Source organism: Python bivittatus, unplaced genomic scaffold (genome assembly GCF_059951505.1).
Source record: "Python bivittatus isolate LINGU-HERP-01145 unplaced genomic scaffold, Pbiv_v1 ctg000100_np1212, whole genome shotgun sequence".
In the NCBI taxonomy this organism is placed as follows: Eukaryota; Metazoa; Chordata; class Lepidosauria; order Squamata; family Pythonidae; genus Python; species Python bivittatus.
In genome coordinates, this window is record NW_028277038.1 from 2,582,580 (window position 1) to 2,603,992 (window position 21,413).

The 21,413-nt window shown below is 43.1% G+C and overlaps 3 protein-coding genes across 4 annotated transcripts; 2 read left to right on the plus strand and 1 right to left on the minus strand.

Annotated features, from left to right (window-relative positions):
• The first annotated feature begins 413 nt into the window (after positions 1-413).
• On the plus strand, positions 414-7,474 carry DDX55 (DEAD-box helicase 55). The gene is made up of 14 exons (XM_007424656.4): positions 414-570; positions 1,291-1,341; positions 1,436-1,522; positions 1,746-1,837; positions 1,914-1,976; positions 2,541-2,690; positions 3,048-3,237; positions 3,775-3,857; positions 3,989-4,120; positions 4,563-4,655; positions 4,858-4,972; positions 5,343-5,511; positions 6,285-6,577; positions 7,034-7,474. The coding sequence occupies exons 1-14, from the start codon at positions 463-465 to the stop codon at positions 7,184-7,186; spliced, it is 1,779 nt and encodes a 592-aa protein (XP_007424718.1). The 5' UTR covers positions 414-462; the 3' UTR covers positions 7,187-7,474.
• An 803-nt stretch (positions 7,475-8,277) lies between these two features.
• EIF2B1 (eukaryotic translation initiation factor 2B subunit alpha) lies at positions 8,278-13,703 on the minus strand. 2 transcript variants are annotated; one of them, XM_088135255.1, is made up of 9 exons: positions 13,557-13,703; positions 12,764-12,865; positions 12,128-12,264; positions 11,616-11,732; positions 11,128-11,244; positions 10,673-10,737; positions 9,640-9,715; positions 9,194-9,319; positions 8,278-8,633 (listed from the first exon to the last, which is right to left on the minus strand). In XM_088135255.1, the coding sequence occupies exons 1-9, from the start codon at positions 13,567-13,569 to the stop codon at positions 8,478-8,480; spliced, it is 909 nt and encodes a 302-aa protein (XP_087991381.1). In that variant the 5' UTR covers positions 13,570-13,703; the 3' UTR covers positions 8,278-8,477. The 2 variants fall into 2 exon arrangements, with proteins under 2 accessions (XP_087991381.1, XP_087991382.1); XM_088135256.1 differs by having other exon boundaries at positions 13,561-13,633.
• Positions 13,672-20,795, plus strand: GTF2H3 (general transcription factor IIH subunit 3). The gene is made up of 13 exons (XM_007424658.4): positions 13,672-13,774; positions 14,252-14,331; positions 15,129-15,235; positions 15,990-16,144; positions 16,537-16,599; positions 16,927-16,956; positions 17,369-17,397; positions 17,492-17,566; positions 17,675-17,728; positions 18,422-18,490; positions 18,751-18,886; positions 18,987-19,023; positions 19,647-20,795. Exons 1-13 carry the CDS (start codon positions 13,765-13,767, stop codon positions 19,714-19,716), a joined length of 915 nt encoding a protein of 304 aa, XP_007424720.1. The 5' UTR covers positions 13,672-13,764; the 3' UTR covers positions 19,717-20,795.
• The last annotated feature ends 618 nt before the right edge of the window (positions 20,796-21,413 follow it).

Sequence of the window (21,413 nt, forward strand, 5' to 3'; positions counted from 1 at the left end):
TGAGGAAGCGATTCCCAGGTCGTCCTTCCTGGAGCAACTAAGTCTCCTTTTGCGAGAAATCGAGCCTCCCTCTTTGGCCTAAAATTCCCCGGAGCGTCCCTGGACGGTGCAGTATTTGGCGTTCCTGCGAGGGGCTGAGAAGTCACCCCTGCGCCCCAAGCCCATCAGCAGCTGCTCCCAGTCACCCCCAGGGCTAACGAGGATGAGAAAAGTACAGCAGCTCTGCGAAGGTACGTGAAGCCCCCGCGCCTGAACGTCTCGGCGGAGGCCGATCGATCGTCGCCCGGGCTCCCGGTCCTGGGTTTGGGCCGAAGTATGGGGGGAGCGGCGCTGGCGCGGAACCAAGATCACGCGGGCCTCGTTTCCCGGTCGGAGTCCTGAGGTGACGGACGCGCTCCACGCGGCGGACCTCGAAGAGGCCGGACAGGATTTCCGGCCGGAGTCAGAGGCGGGAGGCGCACGATGGAGCAGGTGACGGAGGGGACGTGGGAGTCGCTGCCCGTCGCGCTCAGCCCGGGCGTCCTGCAGGCTTTACGGGAGCTGCGCTTCTCTCACATGACGCCCGTGCAGGTAGGGAGCGGGGCGGCCCCGCTTCGGCCGCCAGCAGCCCTCTTCCCGCTTCCCTGCAGGCTGGACTCCAGCTCCCATCTCTCGGCCCCCGTGGCTGATGGATTGGATTCCAACCCGCCTGGAGGAGGAGGAGGACTCCAGGGTACGAAAGGCTGAGGGCCTGCAGGCCGTTTGGAGTAAGGGAAAGCCAGTCCCAGCAGTCCTGGGCGCCTTGGGTGCAGCCCCAAAACATCGGGAGCACCGCTGGAAGACCCTCGGCCCGGCGGAATCACCATCAGGCCATTGCCGAAGGCGGCTTTACTTGGAACAGCTGTCATCCCGCGACGATACCTTTGAAATTATTAAACAACAACATCTGCCTATCTCAGGTCCTTGGGAAGTACTCCCCAGGTGGACAAAAATGCCAAATCCAGCCCCCAAAATAAACCAAGATAAACAATTTCGGTTAAAATCCAAAGCAATAAGCAGTCAGGGTCTCACATTCTCTGAGGTCCACCTTTGAGTCGGATGTAAAGGGTCTGGGTGGGCGCTTTCTGGTAGAAGCCCCAATTCCATCCCTCCTTGTGTGGCTTGGCCAAGGCTTTGGCTCCCGCTGCGCTGGATCCTTTTAGAGAAGAAACGAATTGAACCAGAAACGTACCTTGCCACATCTTTCCTCTGACACGCTTCTTTTAAAGCAGTCGTGGCTGCTCGTAACCTCTCCTCTCGATTCTTCAACAGTGTGCAACAATCCCTTTATTTATGACAAATAAAGACGTGGCGGCTGAAGCGGTGAGTGATTTTTTTGGACTGATTTAGCCACGATTTTCCTGTCTGAGTGGTTTAAGGAACCTTCTTTGGATATCTCTTGTCTTCACGCCCTCAGGTAACAGGCAGTGGGAAAACGCTAGCCTTTGTCATTCCCATCATAGAAATTCTTCTCCGGCGTGAAGAAAAGCTAAAAAAAGCGCAGGTAATGTGTGGGTTTATTTCTCTTTTAAGACCTAGAGAGAAAGTCTGGAAAGCCAAGTTTTCTAACTCTGCAGTCTGGCGTTTAAGTCCTTGTTGCTACCTAAGAAATATTGAGTATTATTTTCGGTCTGAGTTTTGTGAAAGAGAGAGATGTCTTGTAATAAAAGTTAGATACAGCTGAAGCTGTATTAATAGTAGTTCTTTTTTGCTGCTTGCCATTTCAGATTGGTGCACTTATCATCACTCCCACAAGAGAGCTTGCTATCCAGATAGATGAAGTGATCTCCCATTTTGTTAAATATTACCCACAGTTTAGGTAAGTCCTGTTTGATGGTCAGGAAAGCAGGATGGCCTAGGTTTGTTGTTTGACTAAGATGTGTGTTTTGTTCCAGCCAGTGCCTTTTGATTGGTGGGAAGAATCCTATGGAAGATGTAGAACGATTCAAAGAACGAGGGTGAGTTAGGTGCTGGGGTCATGGCTGTAAGACTATTACCACATGGGATCAGGCAATATATTAATTTAATTTATTATTGTTGGTCGTACAGTCCACCAGATGTTTAGACTGGATTTGGCATTTTTATCTAACTATCGAGTCCTTCCCAAGGATCTGAGATAGGCAGATGTGTAAGCTGTTTTTTTTATTATTATTAACACCCAGAATCTTTTGAAAGTTGTTATTAAAATTCATCCTATTCACACATTTCAGAAGACTTTAGAAAACTTAAGGCTGTTTTATAAATGCCTGAACAATTTTGTTGTATCTGAGAGAAAGAAGGGATGGCATTGTTTACAGGAAGGAATTAATATCTACTTAAATATGTACCAGTGTTTTTGCATTTTAGCAACTCCTTTTCATTAGGTATTTCTTCTGTTTATTAAAGTCAGTTTCTCTGTCCTGAGGGGCTTGCTGGGTGGGTGGCTATATAAACTAAATTAATAAGTTTGAATTGTTGTGTAGCCTCCCGAAGTTTGAGTTCTCAAAACCAGCCTGCAAATCTTCTTTATCTGTACTGAACAGCGGAAACATCCTTGTGGCCACCCCAGGTCGTTTGGAGGACATGTTCAGGAGGAAATCAGAGGGGCTGGATTTGGCCAAGTCTGTGAAATCTCTTGATATTTTGGTCTTGGATGAAGCAGATCGGCTTCTGGACATGGGGTTTGAAGCAAGGTAGCTTATTGTATTTGTAGATATTAATCTTTGTGAGCTGGGTTGATCACCATAATTTTCCTCTCTCAAAGTTGCTTGCTTCATCTTCCAGGAATTATATTTTGCAATAATTGTTGAATTGTCTAGGGCAGGATTTTTCAGACTGCATTCCATGGGAGACTTAGGGGGAGAAAGTTATATATCACTGGAGCTTTATGTCTCGATCAGGGGTTCCAGGATTTTTTTCTTTTTTTAACTAACAGCTTCTGTGGCCTGAGAAAATTTGAAAAGCTTTGGTCTAGCTATCTGGTTGACTGTGAAGCTGTTGGTCTTGTCCAACAGAGTGCTTCTGACACTGTTAACTGTATTTGCCGGCAGTTTGAACGCTATCCTGGACTTTCTGCCCAAGCAGAGACGGACGGGTCTCTTCTCCGCAACCCAGACCCAGGAGGTTGAGAACCTAGTAAGAGCAGGTCTCCGAAACCCTGTCCGCATCTCAGTGAAGGAGAAGGGAATGGCAGCGAGTAACACCCAGAAGACTCCTACTCGGCTCCAGAACTATTACATGGTGAGGTCAATTCTGTTCCCTGGAGTGGTTTTTAAGGGGGAATGGTCCTAGGTCCTCTGATCCTGTTGGGTGGTAGAAAGTATACTGGGTGAAAAGACATCTGACATACCAATTTTTGGCATTTGGCTTAGTGATTGTGGTCAATGTTGATCAGTGTATTTAATGAACTATAGCAGAGATTATCTGTCGGATGTTGCAGAAATGCAGCTTCCAGTATCCTTTTCTGCTATCAGATGGGATATGGGTATGGTAGTTAGTATGTTGGGCAAGGCATATGTTCTTCAATCCCAATTTATAAAGTAGATCTTAGCACTGAAAAGCATATAATCTCTATTGGGAAGGGTGGAGGAGAATGTCAGAATTAAATGCCAAGAAATATGTACACATTGGGACGTTTTTTTTTGTTTTGAGAGCTAAGGAAAAAAACAGACTTACTCTTGTTAAGGATTTTGAGAAGAGATTCAACAAATGGCTTTGTTCTGTCCTCTCTTTCTCTAAACACCATGTACTAAATTTTACCTGTTCCTTTGCTTTTAGATCTGTAAGGCGGACGAGAAATTTAACCAGCTGGTTTACTTCCTTCGTCAACACAAACCAGAAAAACATCTTGTCTTTTTCAGGTAGGATAAAATGAGTGTGAGGATATAGACTTACCATGGGTACTTTTGCTGTTCCTCAGATTGTGGCTTACAAGCCACGTAAAATTAAGAATAGTTATTTTTTAAATCTAGTGTTTTGTTTACAATTTTAGTACCTGTGCCTGTGTGGAGTATTATGGGAAGGCTTTGGAGTCTTTGATTAAAAATGTGAAGATCATGTGCATCCATGGGAAGATGAAACACAAGCGGAATAGGATCTTTACAGAGTTCCGGAAGCTTCCAAGGTAGAAAAACATTTTTGCAAGGGCTAAACCGACCAATAGCAAGAAGAGAGAGAAGGGAAGGGGGGGTATTTGTGCATGTATACACACTCAGAAACGCTTCCCTTTGCATCTTCATTTAGGTGTAAGGTAGCTATAAGAGTTAGGTCCTAAGAATTCAGAATTCTCTAATTTCAGAAATCCATTGCACGCTGGCTGGAGTCACACTTCCGTAAGTCAAGATTTCCCTGACCATGGCTTGTTGAACAACTCACAATTGGTCATAAGCCATTGTATGCAGGTCCCAAGAACCGGCTTCGTAGATCCTATTTCACTACCCCCGCAAACCACAATGTGGCTGGTTCAATGTAAAGTCGTGCTATGCTCCCAAAGTGAAGTGATGTAACTGCGGGAGCTCTCATCTGCTTCCCCTTTGAACATTTTCTCTTCCTGTTCAATTTCCCAGCGGCATTCTGGTTTGTACTGACGTGATGGCCCGTGGCATAGACATTCCGGAGGTGAACTGGGTGTTGCAGTACGACCCACCAAGCAATGCCAGGTACCCCCTTTTCCCGTCTCCTTAAAAACAGTGTGGCGTAGCACTCTTGTGCATCCACAGAAGAGCAGTACGACTATTTGACTGCATGGTGGTAACCCATCTCAGAGGAGGAAGAATCCCTGCTTGTTTTAACCGAGTGTGCGCCCTTCGAAAGCTTTTCCTTGTGCGACCGCACGTTTTTCTCTCCCACGTTTTTCTTCAGCGCCTTCGTGCATCGCTGCGGCCGCACCGCGCGCATCGGCCACCTGGGCAGCGCACTTGTCTTCTTGCTTCCCATGGAAGAAGCCTACATCAGTTTTCTCGCCATTAACCAAAAGGTGAGTGGCCTCTTTTTTCTATTTTGATCCAGAAATAGTAAAGAGAGAATTGGCTTTGGGGGTAGGGAACCGGAATATTGGAAATTAATTAATTAAATATTGCGGATGTTATTTCCTGTTGTTATTGTTTGCTTATGCCTAATAAATTAGATTATTATTTTTTTCTGAAGAGGTAAGACGGTCCCTGTTCCCCGACTTGTAGTCTGATAGAAAAAATACAGAAAGAAAAAGGAATGAACACGAAAGAGGCGAGAAGCCTCTTTTTTTAAGAAAAACAAATATGAAAAACATTCATCCCAATTTGAGGGTTTGAATTAGCTAAAAAACCGGAAATGCTTCTGGCGGCTTAACTTCCAACCTCTTCGATTAGTGCCCCATGCAGGAACTGAAACCGCAGAGGAATGTTGTGGATGTCCTGCCCAAGCTGAAGTCTCTGAGTCTGGCTGATAGAGCTGTGTATGAAAAAGGGATGAAGGCATTTGTATCCTGTGTGCAGGCCTACGCCAAACACGAGTGCAACCTGATCTTCCGAATAAAAGGTAAATGGCGCTTTCGTTGTGCCTATCCCAACCGACTGCCCTGCAGCGCGTGTCAACCAGCCTCCATGTTACCCAACAGTCAGGGATTTAGAGGTGAGAATTGCACTCTGCTTCCTGCAGAAATTCCCTGGCTGCACGTCCTGGTGAGAAGACAACAGCTGGAGGGAACTTGATTCTACCTCCCTCCTAGAGGCAATTTCACTTCCTTTTCCCAATGGCATGCTAACTTTATCCTTGCTGCCATAAACATACATCTTAGTCAGTTGTGATATTTTTTGTTAATGTGATTCGGGGTTATGCCTAGTAAGAAGAATTGTGGTTTCCTTTTCAGATTTGATTCTTAAAATTCTCTGAATGGTGCTGTGCATTTCTTTCTAGAGTTTTTGAGTTTTTTTACATGTCCACCACCTAGGCTAAAATGTTCCTTCTGTCTTATGGCATTTCCAACATTTATTACTAAGCAATTCCACTTCTTCAATGCCTTTGCAGTCTCTGGCCTTTGTGTTAGTTTCAGCCACTTCTCTTTTTCATTTGCCTTGTTTCTTAAGATTACAAAAACCCATGTTTTGTGATTAGTTTGTCATTTTCAGTGTCTAATGATCCCTAAATAGAGGGGTGGTCAGCTTCCACACCCAGTGCTAGATGAGATCCCCAAACTCTTTCTGGGAGCTCATATCCAAGAACTCTCTCCTGATCTACTGCCACATTTCAACAACTTGGTTTTCTACCAGGTTGAAATGAGAAGATCCACCAGTTTATGCCCATTTTAACAGATCTGGACTTTGCCAGCCTAGCCCGAGGTTTTGCCCTCCTGAAGATGCCAAAGATGCCCGAACTGAAAGGCAAGTGCCTCTCGGACTTCACCCCCGTTGATATTGACACGGACTCGATTGCATTCAAAGACAAGAACCGGGAAAGACAGAGGCAGAAGCTGCTGGAGCAACAGAAGGAAGAGGGTCAAGTCCGCAGAGTGGGGAGGAAGATGCCCAGAAATAAAGCTTGGTCCAAGCAGAAAGCAAAGAAGGAGAAGAAAAAGAAATTGATAGCGAAACGGAAAAGAGAGGAGGTAGGTTTGGACAGGAAGTGGGTGTGTGCTTTTCTGTAGGTTTTTGTTTGTTGCAAGACTGCTAAAAGATCTTAGAGGGCCGGGCTAGGGAAGCCAGATCAGGAACCTCCATTTTTATTGACTCTGGGGAGGTTGGTACATCACATTAAGCCAACATGGGATTCATTTAGCTTTGGCTGAAGAATATCATAAGTAATCACTCTAGTCAGTTTGTGAACCCTGCTGAGCTCACTCCAGACACAAAACCAACAGCCGCCCCCAAACAGTGGCTTAATGTAATCTTTCACTCCATTGTTTCATCTTGTTGATGGACTCTCAGAACAGGTGGAAAGCGAGGTACAAAGAACTATTAGAAGCAACAGCAAAAGCTATATGCAGTCGTTTAAGGAGACCCAATCAAAACTCACTCCAAGCCTTTCCGTTTTTGAGTCTTCTATTTCTATAATCCACCTGTAGGGTTCTGACCTTGACGATGAAGATATGGAGGAGCTTCTGAAGGACACCCGGCTCTTGAAAAAGTTAAAAAAGGGCAAAATCAGTGAGAAGGAGTTTGAGAAGACGCTGCTATGCAGCAGGAAAGAAGGGAGTGGTTCGGACTCGGAAGGATAAAATATAAACTGAAAACGCCAACCTTTCTCGTGTCGCTAAAAGCGATTCTTTTGCAGTGGTGCTCAACTCTTTAACACAGGCTCTGGATTTCTGCATGCAAAATTGGGTTTATCCAAGCTGCTTTCCCCTTGCCTCCCATGAGGAGGTATTGAAAGCCAACTCTGTAGAAAGAGTCAGAGGATCAGTCTGTCTAAATCAGTATTGCCTGTTTTGAGTGGAAGCAAATGACTTGGAGCGTGTTTAGCCTCTGCCAAAAGGGATGGAGTCAAAGCGAAAGTGTTACCAAAATGGGAAACAGTGTCTTGCTTACAACAGTTGCTCTGCTTGTCCTGTGAGTTTGTCACATTGCCCCCTTTCCCACACTTAGAGCAATCTTGACAAACACTGGAGCTTTGGGAACCTACCAGGTGTAATCTACTGATACTTCGCACAGAGAGAATAAGAGCTGTGTGCAAGACCCAAATATAGCTCTGGTGGAAGGGGAAGGAAAACACTTAGTTGCAGGTCTTAGAGACGAGACTGCGCGAGGAAGCTATTTTAACTAAGTTTGGCTCGCTCGCTCCCTCCCTGTTTCATCACGTCCAACTGTTTGCTTGAGGAGCTGTTGAGCTGCTGTCATATGTATGGAATGCGTTTCTGCAGTCTGGATCTGGGAAGGCATTTGCTCTGGGGAAAAAAATCTCCCAGCCTCTTCCACGCAGAGTCCAGCCAAAAAAACCCGACAATTAGGAGGATCGCTGGGTGGCCTCTACTTAAAGAGCTGTTGAGTCACGTTCAGAGGAGAAGGGTGCCAAGTCAGCTTTGGCACGTCCATCCGCAGGTAATGCACCTGGATAGGAAACGGAGCTGTAGAACTGCAAGTCACATAGTCACAATTGTCCCCACCAGGTTGAGACAGATTGTATTTCTATTCATGTTCAATCGTTATTTACATATTTTTACCTGTATGTAAATTAAATGGATCCAATGTAACATAGATTTCATTTTTGCTGCCCCCTTACTTTCTGGATGATATATTTGTAAACCGCGTTATAGTTCAAGCACTACCTTGCATTTCATCTCAGGGTCAGAAGGTGAACCAGAAAATGTATATGAAACTCAACACTTGGTCTTTCTCCGAATGAATTTATTCCAATAATTTACTTTCCAAATGGCATGGTGAGCTTTTTGTACAAATGAATTAAAAAAAAAAAACTTTCCACAAAATAAACTGGCAGATCATTGACTGCCAGCAAATTCCCTGCTTATTTTACATTGACTGTTTGCAATCAACACATTCAGTGGAGACAGTTTACAAATAGAGTTTAATCAGTTCGTCGCTCACAGCTGAAGGGGTCAGGACCCCGAGATCCGTAAAAAGCAGCGTGATAAGAGATGGGGAAGTATAATCGATCCAAGGGTGCTCGACTGTGAGGGGCTTCTGCGTCTTCAGTGTATCTGCTTTGTACTGAGAGTAACAAAAGATCTGCGTTACCATTATGGGGAGAGGCAGTTCTTTGACACCCCACCGTTCTGTCCCTACAACAGTCAAGGTGGCTTACAGGAATTAAACTCAGGACAGTAGAGTTGTTCAATGGGATGGAAGGAAACCAATTGCTACAAGAAATCAACAAGTCTGGGTACTCACCCAGTTTTTCACAAATATTCCTTGCCATGTCCAATTAATATTCAGTGAACGAGCATTACTGTTTCCAAACACACTCAGGACCGTAGATTCAGAGAAGCACGACACAGTCCATGACAAATTATTCTCTACATTTCTATAAACTTCAGCCTAGTCCCTTTCAACACTACTGGATTTCAGTTCCTAAAATCACCAGCCACCATGGACCAAAGCTAGAAATCACAGGAACTGAAATCAAACATCTGGAAGAGCAAGAGGACAGGCTGGTTTATATCCATACTGTGACGGCTGCTCAGGTTTTGCCTTCCCCTGAGATAGTGAACTCCAACATTTCCAGCCAGGTAGAAGTTCTATTCCAACTAGGAAGCAGACTCTTCTCTTACCTTAAATTTATCTGGGACATCCTGCTGGTTCAGAGGGAAGAGTCTTACAAACTTGAAACTCTCAGCAACCACGTAGAAGGGTTTGTTTTGCGCTTTGGCACAGACAGCCATTTGGTTCGTCCCAATCTGAAGAAGCCGTTAGGTGTGGGGGAAAGAGGGACAGTGGTTAGAACGTGCCTGAAGCAACATCAGCTCTGACCCGCTGGAATTTTCTTATCAGAAGAAGGGGAAGAAAGATGGCTTTCCCCATTAATCCCTCCCAATTAATTCCAGGTGATTGAGAGACCTCAGAGCAGCATGGAAGAGTGGTTGGGAAAGGCTTTCAAGGAAGGGACCATCACAATCACCTTCATCCTCGCAGGATAGAGGCCTGTGCTAAGTCAAAGGGCTTTCCCTGAACAGATGGGATAACAGGGCACCCTGCAAGAGTTACAAACTTCCTTCACCTTGTTGATGATCCCGCCATTTTCAACAACTCCTTCAGCCCCCACGATCACCAAATCGACCTTTTCCATGATGTACCTAATAAGACAGAAAAACGGGGCCTGTGCTGCAGTTCTTTTTCCAGATCCTTTGGCAAACACACTTCTCCCTCTGCTACGTTTTAAGTGAAACCTTTTCCCCTTCGTACAGAATCTGCCTCCTGTTTTATTGCTGGGAAGGAAATGAACGGTGAGCCACCAAAACTGATTTCTGCAAAACCAGTTTGCATAAAGGAGAAGACGTACCCAGCAGAACATGGGCACGTTGTCAGGACTGATGGCTTTCTACAGGCATGGTTCTACAGGCAACGGGTCCTAAATTACATTTCCAGTTAAGCAGGAAGGGTGGCACCAGTTCCTTTTAACAGAAATAAAGCAGTGTTTCTCAGCCTTGCGTACTTAGAAGATGTGTGGACTTCAACTCCCAGAATTCCCCAGCCAGCCTTGCTGGCTGAAGAATTCTGGGAGTTGAAGTCCACACGTCTTAAAAGTTGCCAAGGTTGAGAAAACTGGAATAAAAGAAGGAGCTGAGTGGAAAAGCATTTGTTCTCTAGAGAGGAAGTTTGTGGTTCAGCTCCTGATATCTCCAGTTAAAAGGATCACGCTGCAATCTAGTACTGGCATCAGTTAGATAATGTGAAAAGGGATGAACAAAGGTCGGACAGAGGATATAAGGTGCTTCCAATCACTAAATTCACCCACTGCACTAAGAGTTATTGTGACCTCTTGGATTGCATTTAATTAGATGAGATGTATACTGGTTCACGTTACAGCCGTCCTCAGTATGACAATAACACGTTGGTTTTGATGCAATGCGTTCTGGCAGTTCGGATACAACGGTTCTGTGTGAGCCAGGCCACTATTCTGGGTGAGTAAACTACAAAGCTCTTACGTTGTAAGAACACGGCCAATATTCTCCCTTTATCTCATGTTGCTTTGGGAACCTCCCATTTGAACAGTGCTTTGCCAAGCAGCAATATTAACCAACCAGACTTACCCAACTGCAGCATCGAGAATTATGGTGACAGGAATACCAAGTTTCATGAGAGCTTCTGCCATCTTCTGCCTGTGTAAATGTTAGGACACATACATTAAACAAGGCAGTATGATAAGAAACAATACCCCGATCCTACTCTACATTCTGGGGAAAACATTTTTATTAAAGTGATTGATTAAATGAATTTTAAATGGAAACTCCCTTTGTTACTACTATTTTTTTAAAAAAACTGTTATACGTTTAACAAAAGGGCAAGGAAAACCATCCACCAAGTCCTATTTACTTGGGGGATTGCACAAAAATCACAGGCTAGGCGTTCACCAAGAAAATCAGCCAAATATAGAAGTTCATATTTGGTACTGCAGCTTAAATTCATATACAAGACAACCTCGGAGAGAGAAAGAGAGAAGTGGGTCATCCTGTGCTAACAAGGAAGGGAAACATTTCTGTTTTACTTGCCCTGCTCGATCTGGCTGTGATTCCGTGACGTAGACACTAAAACGTTTCTTTGCCTGTGCGGCTGCTTCTAACACGCGAAGTACCACTTTTGAGTAAGCATGAGTCAGTATTCTCTGGAAAGGCAACCCAAATATTTTTTCCATTTGTGGTTGATGATATCAGTCCCCAGCCCCTGTCTATTGGGGGCAAGGAACAGGAAGAACATCTCATTCAATGGAACAAGTGGAGAAATATGGGAAAAAGAATTAAAATCACTACATCCCACCACATTGTCCTGATAAATAGCAGGCATTTATTCCAGTATATTTTTATAGCCTCCTTCAAAAAACGATCCTGTGGTGGTTTTGGTAAACAAGTAAGTAAATAACATTACAGATCAGAAAAAATTAGGTGGCCCAAGACACTTGGGATTTTTTATTATCATTATTGAAGAGCATGAAGGAAAAAAAAAGGCTGTGATTATAAATGTAACAATATTACTCACTCCACCATCTTTCACAAATGTGTGACAAAGAGTGGCGATTTTCTTCCTCGAAAGAGAGATTCGCCGAAGAAAAAGCTCCCCTCTTTCAATCATGATTTCTTTGCATTTGGAATAGTCCTGGGAAAAATGAGGAAACACCAAAGTTGAAAGATGATGCAGAAGATTGAAGAAACAAGACAAAACACTATTGGGTAGCAAGATTAGCATCTTTACACAAATGAGCGAGTGTATGGATTCACACATCCTCTCACTCCTCATCCCACATGCACGGAAACTTGCTCTGTGCATTATTGCACACACACACACACAATACTCTGTACAAACTTAGGAGCCCTTCAACATTAATATTTGTCAAGGCTGATCTCTGATGTTTTGAATTGTTTCCAAGTTACTCAAGATGAAAGTATTTCATCGGAGCACGCTCTGGTGTTCTTATAGCCACGTTCCGCTTTTTTCTTTTCTTTTTAATGTAAACACGGGCAGCTTTTTCTAAAGAGCTGGGGGAAACTCACCGGGTTCTCCAAAGAGGTGAGACTGATGAATCGCAAGAAGAGCTCTCCTCCAGAAGAGATGGCCACCGAGGAGTCGACACTAGAGAGCATTTCTATAGCCTGTTTTAGGTTTGCTCTCAGTCCTTGGATGGTCTCACCTGACAGAATAAAAAAAGAAGCTGCTGGGTGGGCTTCAGGTTTTACAGTCAAGGTCTATCATCTTGGAGTTGCATACAGTACAAAATAGAAGCTGGGGTAGGAAGTGGGGAAGCCATATGATAAAGTTAACTCAAGAGTGGAAGCCCTTCCTCGCTGCCTGTAGGTTCATATATAAACTCCCAGATCAGCAATTTTGACCCCAAAGTCCAGAAATGACTAGCAGAGCTTTACAAATCAAATGAAACCATTTCATATTCCTATTTTACAGTACAGAAAGACTTGGGACAAGAGTCAAGACACAAAGCCAGTTAGGGAACCAAGATACCCAGGCACGTATCTTACAAGGTGACCTCTTAGTAGTAATGATCGATTACTATTTATTTTGTAATGGGTTGCTCTGCTGCAAATCACCCTGGGATTTGTAAGTAGATTCCAGGCTCAATTCCACCTTTCTGTGATTCAGTCTCTTTCTGCAAGCTACACCAAGACATTACGTGCCTTTGTCCCTCTTCAGGAACTCCAGCAAGACCCGAATAGCAGCCACTGCGGAGGCAACATCTGGATCTTGTCTCATCTGGGTGTTAAAGGCATCAACCAGCTCTGTGGGGGTGGAACAGAAAAAATAAATTAATTAAAAGCAGAAGCTTACGAAGGTGCTCCTTTCACATTTTACATATTGGAATATTTTGCATTTATGAGACTCTTCCAGATGGGGTATTTTGCATTTATTCCACACACACACTTTCGCCTGCTATAGGCTGTAACGTTTGGAACGTTCTCAGAAAAGCCACGTTGTTATTAAGGATGGAGATAGATAGATAGATAGATAGATAGATAGATAGATAGATAGATAGATAGATAGATAGATAGATAGATAGCAGAGATGGGCGGCTCTATATAGTGGAATAATAAAAATATAAGTAGAAAATGGCGTGGATTTTACAACGCTAAAGAAATGAGAAGGGGGTGGCAAAAGGTTTCTGATGGCCCTTCCCTCCCAAAGGAACAAACAGTAAGTGATCCCAAAGGAAACTCTTCCCGCAACCCCCGCCAGACTAGTAGAAACCTAACAGAGTAGGGAACCTGACATTTCCACCTGACAAGGCTTGACCTGTTTAACTTCCAGCTTTTGTTTTCGTTCTCGTCTGGAATAATTCAGTCCCCCCCCCTTCTCTTTCGCCCACCATGCAAGGGACTCCCGTGTCCACCAGGCACACAGGAAGGAATCCAATTCAAAACGATATTTCACAATAATGCGCATCTCAAGCCGCCCCCTTCGCCCTCCGCTCACCCACTTCGTTCATGGTGGAGAAAGAGTTCGGGAAACGCCACCACCTCCCCGGAACCTTTGGCGCGGCGCCACGCGACCTCCCCGGAAACGTTTCCCAGTGGCACTCGCTCTCGGAAGAAAGAAGAAACCGGGCGGGTGACGCCAGGCGGGTGCGCCTGAGTCCTCGTGACGTCACTTTCAGGCGACCGGAAGGTTCCGCTGCGGCGCTATGAGCGGGGGTGAGTTTGGGGTCCGAATTCTGGATTTAAATTCGGATTTGGGTTGAACCCCCCCCGCCTTTCCCGCCTCCGGGGCAAGTCTCCGGTCTCCGAGGTCCTTGGTGGGTGGCTGGGTTTTTACCAAGCGTGGCTATCTCTGAGCATGTGCAGAGTGGTTCCACCCCCCTCCACCCCATTCCCCCACCCCCGGTCTCCCTTCAGTACAGATATAATTTAGGGAATAAAGGAAGGTCCCCTATCATTCCCACGTGGCCGGGGGGGACTCAGAGTCTTCCGGGGATGCTGCAGTTAAAGCAGGAACACGTTTACCTGCTGCTAAAAGCCAGCTGAGGGGGGACCACGGCCAGTCTTCCGCATGGTTGGGAATGGTGGCTTTCCACATCTGGATTGCCCCATCTGGATTCCTCTATAAAACGAGGAAAGGGGTGGCGGATTCAGCCTTGCCTTCCGAATCCTATGTTGTAGCTTCTTTCCTAGACGATGAGGTGAATCTCCTAGTCGTGGTTGTGGATACTAACCCTATCTGGTGGGGAAAGCAAGCACTGTTGGGCTCAGAGGTAAGATCTCCCTGTCGCATGTTAAACTGGTTGTGGCGTTGCCTGTTTTCTGTGAATTAGATACATCTGCTCATGGTGGAGCTGTTACGGTCTGATTGAATTCTTCAGCCTGATTTTAAGAAATGCAGGTTCTGTGCTTCTCAAAAGGGCTTCCAGTCAAGGGTGGTTCCTGCTTGTTGGGAAATACAGTTCACTAAAATCCGTGGAATTGATTTCTAAGTGGGAAGGGCTAGATGGGCAGCAAAGTTAAGAGCTCAGGGCATGATTGCTATCCAGAGTCAGCCCTGACAGCTGTCTGCCAAGTCTGTGGTCTCTCTGAACAATTTTATTAAGTGTAGTCCATCCCATTCTTGATATATGTCCTGATTCCACACTTTCTGAGGAAGTAAACAAGCCACAGTAGAAGGGGCAGGTGCGTAGTCTTCCCTTTCTGCCTGAGCGTGCAAGTAGGAACTAATTTTTTAAGTAAGGTCTCAATTTTCTTTCCCCCAAAATCTGGAGCTGACAGTGGTTCAGTGAGGCTTAGAACCTAGTAAGAGCATGTATAAGTATAGTACTAAACTATAGATGGTTGTATTGCAATTCATACAGCTCTTCTCTTTAATATTATGAACCATTATTTTGAAATACCACATTCCTTCCTGAAGCTCTTATTCATGTAGCGTAGGTTGTCTTTTTAAAAAAATAATTTATAATGTTTTTCTCTGATAAATATGGCTTGAAGAAATGTTCATGGATCTTCAGTTCTGATTTGAAGGTTCCTGAGTTTTAAATAATATTTCCCCTTCTCCTCACAGCTTACATTATCAAAATGTCTCGACGCAACCATGGTGTTGGGAAACTCCCACTTATTTATGAACCGCAACAACAAACTTGCTGTGATAGCCAGTCATATACAAGAAAGGTATGCTGGCAGTTTGGATTATTGTACAAAGGGAAGGTGATGGGACCTCTTGTCCAACACATCTGGAAAGCATCTGTTTGGGAAAGGCTGTTACAGTTTTTTGGAATGAACAGGCACTAGATGAGAAGGAGTAATTCAAACACAGTGTTCCTGATTGTATTTAAGCAATGTTAGAATAGTTAGCCTTCTTGTTTTGCTTCTGGACTGTTCAGAGATATCTAGCTAGCCACTTATTAGGAACAGTGTTCTGGTAAATGGGAAGCAAGGTCATTGGTTCCTTTTGGTGCTCACCTAAAGGATTGTGGGGGCTAACCTTAGATGAACAAATGCATGATCTAACCTGTTTTGTAGTGTGAAGGTAGCAGCCATTTAATCAAACTCTTGTTGAAAGAGACAAGGGTGCTCCCTGATTTGTATTAAAAGACCATCTTCTCAGAGATCTATTTCTGCTCTATTTCTGCCTTGATACAAATCATGATACAAAACAGGGGAAGTATTATTACATTGCAAACTTAGGGATAGGCTCTCTCCTCTTGATCTGTTGCTCTAGGAGCTGTTTTGATTGAAAAATAGGCTCCTGATGCTTAGTACAACTTATAAAAAGCTGAAATGTAGTATAAAACTAAATAGGAACATCCTAATGGCTATTTGGTATGTTTTTCTCCGTGAAAACAGAAGGTGATGGATATTTTGTGGTAGTTTCAGGGATTGAATTCCTAAATGGTTAACATAACTTTACCTTCGCTTCTCTCAGCCGTTTCTTGTATCCTGGAAAACACTGGGCAGTTCTCGATCTCTTTGGAGAATCCGGAGAATCGAATATTTCTGGCAGCAAGGATGGAAAATATGAATTATTAACCACCATAAATGAAACCATTGCAGAGGAGTTAAAGGACCTGATGACCAATAGTAAGATAAGCCAATTGATTCGTTGCATAGCTTTGGTGCTTCTGATTTCCGTTTTTTCCATCAAAAATATTAGGCATATAAAACTTTTTGGGTCTGAGTTCAGTTCCCCAAATGTAGTATTGTATTATTAAATCATAGTTGGTTTGACTTGCATACTGGTTTAAAAGTGTGAACCCTTTAAGTCTTGATTTGAAAATGCTTAGCATAACAGCATTTTTCAAAGGCTTCTTTAATGGGATTCTTAGACAGATATATATAGGACAGCTCTGATCTTTTGTACAGCAGTAATTCCCAACACACAGTAATATTCATCAGTATAAAGATTAATTTGTGCAAGTTGGAACGGGTGAAGAATACGCTAGCTAATTTCTTTTTTTCTTTTTTGATTGTAGCTGAAGTAAAGGGTCAGCAGACAGAAACATTGCTGGCTGGATCTCTAGCTAAAGCACTTTGCTGTATCCTTTTGAAAATCAACATTTCTCAAAAATGACATTGCATTTGTGTATGCACCTGTGCTGAGGCTCAGGACCTTAAGGGCTGACATGGCTCAGACCACCTTTCCTTCTCAACCTTCTTTTAATTTGTATTGGTTTTTCAGAACTGCTGATTTTATTACTATTGTTTTTATTCTTTTTTGGTTCTCGGCTCCTCTGTGAGGACAAGCAGTGCATTAATGAAGTACACAGATTCAAATCCTGCTATAACTATATTTTCATTACATTCTACTTGGTTGTGCCAAGTAAAGTACTTTCCAAATTATTCCTGAATTTCCTGTGCTTCAGATATTCACAGGATAACAAAAGAGAATAAAGGTACGTTGCCTGATATTTTTTGAAATTTGCAATTAAGGGTTTGTATAGCTAAAGAAAGAGAGGGAAAATTGGTGTATGATGCATAGGGTTGTTCCATATGTTATTACTTCAGCTTTATTCTGAATTCAAGATGTTTGAATTTTGTTTGTTTTCTATGCAAAGAGGATCCGTATTTTAGCTTGTGCAAATTTGCATTCAGTGGTAGCAGTAAAATACGATTTAAATCATGGTTTAATGAACAAGCCATTGTAGCTTGTTTTGCACATGAGCCATAACGGGTAGATTTAGATATTGTACTATTTCAGAAGTAAACTATATTATCTATGAACTAGTCCCATGAGTGTAAAATTTTGACTTGAGGTCCGACAATCATGCTTTCTCTCTTTTTTTTCACCTCCTGTTCAATATGTAGCCAGCCAGGAAATAAAGTCCAGGATTTTGGTAAGATTTTTAAAAATTTCCTTACATATGTTGAAGCCAGATAGACTCTGCTAAGTACAGGACCTAAATCAAGAAATTCCCATTTCTTTTCCAGGTCATAAAAGCTGCTGAAGATAGTGCATTGCAATATATGAACTTCATGAATGTGATCTTTGCGGCCCAGAAACGGGTAACAATCAGTTTTATTACAAGATCTGTAGGTCTGTAAGCACCTTATTTGCATTAATACTGCTTTCTCTTTGGATGAACCTAATTCTCCCTCTTTTTTTTTCCCCAGAATATTTTGATTGATGCCTGCGTGTTGGACTCTGATTCAGGACTTTTGCAGCAGGTACAGCATTAATTTTTATTCTTGCTTATCCATCAGTTCTTGTGGACACCCTGGAAGCTGTGTGTGAGAGGCAGCTTAGATCACGAGATTAGGTTGCTTGATGATGCCACAGGTGCCCTGGAAAAGCTATGGTTGACACTGTGGCAAGGCATCTTTGTGTCCTCCAGGAGGGGAGGACTGGCACCCATCTATTGTAGCCAGGCTGGCCATTGGCAGTAAATTACGAGGACTGTTGTCAAAACATCTGCAGAGCATCAGGCTACCTAAACCTGGTCGACACTGGCAGAATGTTCCAACAAGAGTCTTTCCCAACTCCATCTGATAGAGGCCTGGCAAAGGAAGTAAGTAAGAACCACTTGGATTTCTAGAAAAATCTTTATTGCTCATTGGGTAATGTAACAGAATCTTGAAAGGGAAGTTCTCCAGGTCAACTTATACCTAGCGTAACTAAGGCAGAGTAACTCTGAGTCTCTGTCTCACACTTCCCCTCTCCCCCTGACTTTTCCTTTATGGTCCAAGTTCCTCCTGTAAGAGTTTTGTTCCCACCTCCGTGTTCCCAGGGTTTATTCCATCACAACTGTGGCCCTTCTGCAGGCTAAGCAGATGCCCCACCACTGAGCTCCGGGTGTGGTTTTGGTCTTTGGTGGGAGTGTTGTTTTCTGCTAAAAAAGAGGATAATATCATGCTTTCTAGGCGTGTGATATTACTGGCGGTATCTACTTGAAAATTCCCTACAAGCCCTCTCTTCTGCAGTATTTGCTGGTGAGTTCTGTTTTTCTAGCCACTTTAGAGCCTGCTCTGGCTTAGCCTGTTTGATTAAGAAGCCTGTGTAAATTCTGCCAAACCCTTAATGTCAGGTTTAAGCCACATTATAAAAAAAAAATGAGGCCTTTTAATAACACTTGTTAGTCGGAAAAGGGGCTACCAAACTCCTTGATTTTTGACTACCATAGACTATAACATGGCTCTCCTTCTACAAAGCTTTGCCTTAAGTAATAGTATCCTTTTTTTAAACATTACAGTGGGTTTATCTGCCTGATCAAGAACAGAGATCCCAGCTGATCCTTCCACCCCCTGTTCATGTTGACTATCGTGCTGCCTGCTTCTGTCACAGGAATCTCATTGAAATTGGTTACGTCTGCTCAGTGTGTTTGTCAAGTAAGGTTTAACCAAACGGCTTTCTCAGGTTTTGGCTTGATCTCTGTGATCTTAAGGCCACTGTTCTGAATGTCGTCTTTTCCTTTTTTCTTTTTTACAGTATTCTGCACCTTCAGTCCCATTTGCACCACTTGTGAGTAAGTATCCTTGAGAAATCCTTTTGTAATTGATCAAACACTGCCTGTTCTGAAATCATTGTTTCAAAATGAAAGCAAGGTTCTCCTGAATAGAGAGATACAAAAATATATGGACTGTATGTGCAGAAACACTGAAATCTTCATCCCAACTCAGTGCTTTTCCTGTTGTCTCTTGTCCCTTTATTTTACCAACCCTTCTGTCTAGACCAGTGTTTCTCAAACTTGGCCACTTTAAGACATGTGGACTTCAACTCCCAGAATTCCCCAGCCAGCTGGCTGAGGAATTCTGGGAGTTGAAGTCCACATGTCTTAAAGTGGCCAAGTTTGAGAAACACTGGTCTAGCTCTTCCCTTCCCTTCCCTTCTTGCAGTATCCACCACCTACTAAATCTTTGCCCAAAATTCTAGCAGCTCCCTGCAGGTTTGAAATTTGGTATGCGCATTTGTAAGTTTTGTATATGGAGAAATATACAAATACGTGCTAATGTGGCTTAGTTGGGTCAATGGTTGTAGTGTTACCTTAGCAACTCCTAAATGCTGAACTTTTATTGCTTGTTGGAGCAGACAGAATACATCAAGCCCTGGTTGAGAGCCACTTTTTCTGACTGTTCAAATTCATTCCAGGACTGCTTTCAAGATTTCGCTGCCAGCTGTCATGAAATCTAAGAAAAAGAAACTGAAAGTAGCTATGTAGCTACATCATCCATTGCTGTTGTTTCCTGCATGGAATCCTGTATCCCAGATTGTAACTATAAAGCTACAAAAGTGGGGTGCCAGAAACCAAAATGTATATTGGAATGAACAACAAAGGGCTAATTATTTCAAACCAGTGCATAAATTGTCTAGAACACGGTTCTAAAGGGTTATAAAATCAGGGTGTTTCATCTGCCACTGGCTCGAACCAACGCCTGAAATCAGAAGAGGAGGAAATAAAGCAAAGATGGTATGTAAAGTTCAGCTCATGTATCATACATAGAGAAATCAAATCTTGACACCTTAATTCCAAACAAAGCCCCTTTTATTTAAGTAAAAATCTTAACGGACTGAAATTTCAGGGCTCCCGGGCTGGTCCTGCAGAAGCTCTCTTGGATTCACAGAAATGGTCTGATTTAGAGACGCGTTAGGGTCAGAATTGCTGTAAGCTACATTTTTCAATATGGTTAATAGCAGGTCTAAAAGATTTCCATTTCCCCTTCTTGACGGCAGTAACTGCATCTGTTTTAAGAGTATCTCAGTTTCTTGTTTTTGGCTAGATTTATGTTAACCCAAAGCAACACAATTTATTCCAATGGGATTCTCAAGACTCCTTAATAATCGTGGTAGTAAAAATAGCCTGCAGGCTTCTCTCTTAGGGATAGTGAAGATCTCAGTAATAATGCCTTCCATGTAGGCAAATCTGCTCAAAACAGGTTGCTTGATTTTGAGAAGAAGCAAGAGTTCATCTTCCATCTTGGTTTACACACAAGCAACTTTAACATGCGTTTTATTCTGTCTCTCCATTGGCATATCTCTTTAGCATGAACATCAGCACAGCCAAAACGCCATTCATTCCATCCTTTAAATATTGTGACCCTTTTTTGAACCAAAATATAAAGACTTTTTCTCTTATTTGGGGGTCCCTTACTTCCTAGAAATAATTTAATTTGTTTAATTTATTGAGATACCTATTTTATACAAAACATTTTACTGTTGGCTAGTTGAATGCTGTGATTGTTTAACAGTCTTTTCCATTGCTCCTTAATAAATGTTCCTAAGAAGAGAGAAAAACTTTCAGTGCTCTATTCTTTATGAAATCTAACTCAACCGCAGATCATACGTTAAGTTCATAAAATTCATTAACATCCAATAAATGCCAGGAAAAAGAGGCTGAATTGTACTAGTCGGTTTCGTAATTAGTTAATTCAATTCATCCTTTTTAGTCATTATAAAAGGAAGAGCAAGACCAGTGGTTGGTATACAAATGACAAAGCAGCTTCAGAAATTAGTCAAGTTATTCCAGTTTGAGTGTGAAAAGGACTAGCTCTGAAGAGGACTTTGGGAGTCTTTGGGGGACAAGGGGTGGCCCATTACTGACCATTGCTCTCAGGATTAATTTCTTTGTTACATGTAGATCAAACTGCCTTTCCATTTCTCAATTTTTTTCAGTGTGCCCAAGTCCTCGATTTCAAGTATCTTTAGTCATCATAGTAATAAGAAATACTTGGACTTGAGCTTGGAACTGGAAAATTGGTCCAAGAAGGATACCCCGTGAAAAACCAGCCCTGGTCAAGACTAGCTGCTGTGCCTTGCAGATCATTTAATTCATTAACGATCTGAAAAGGGAAACCATTCAACCAGTTTCCTAGTTACAAAATCCTCCTTTCTTGCTTGCAACCAATTCCGTGGTAGATA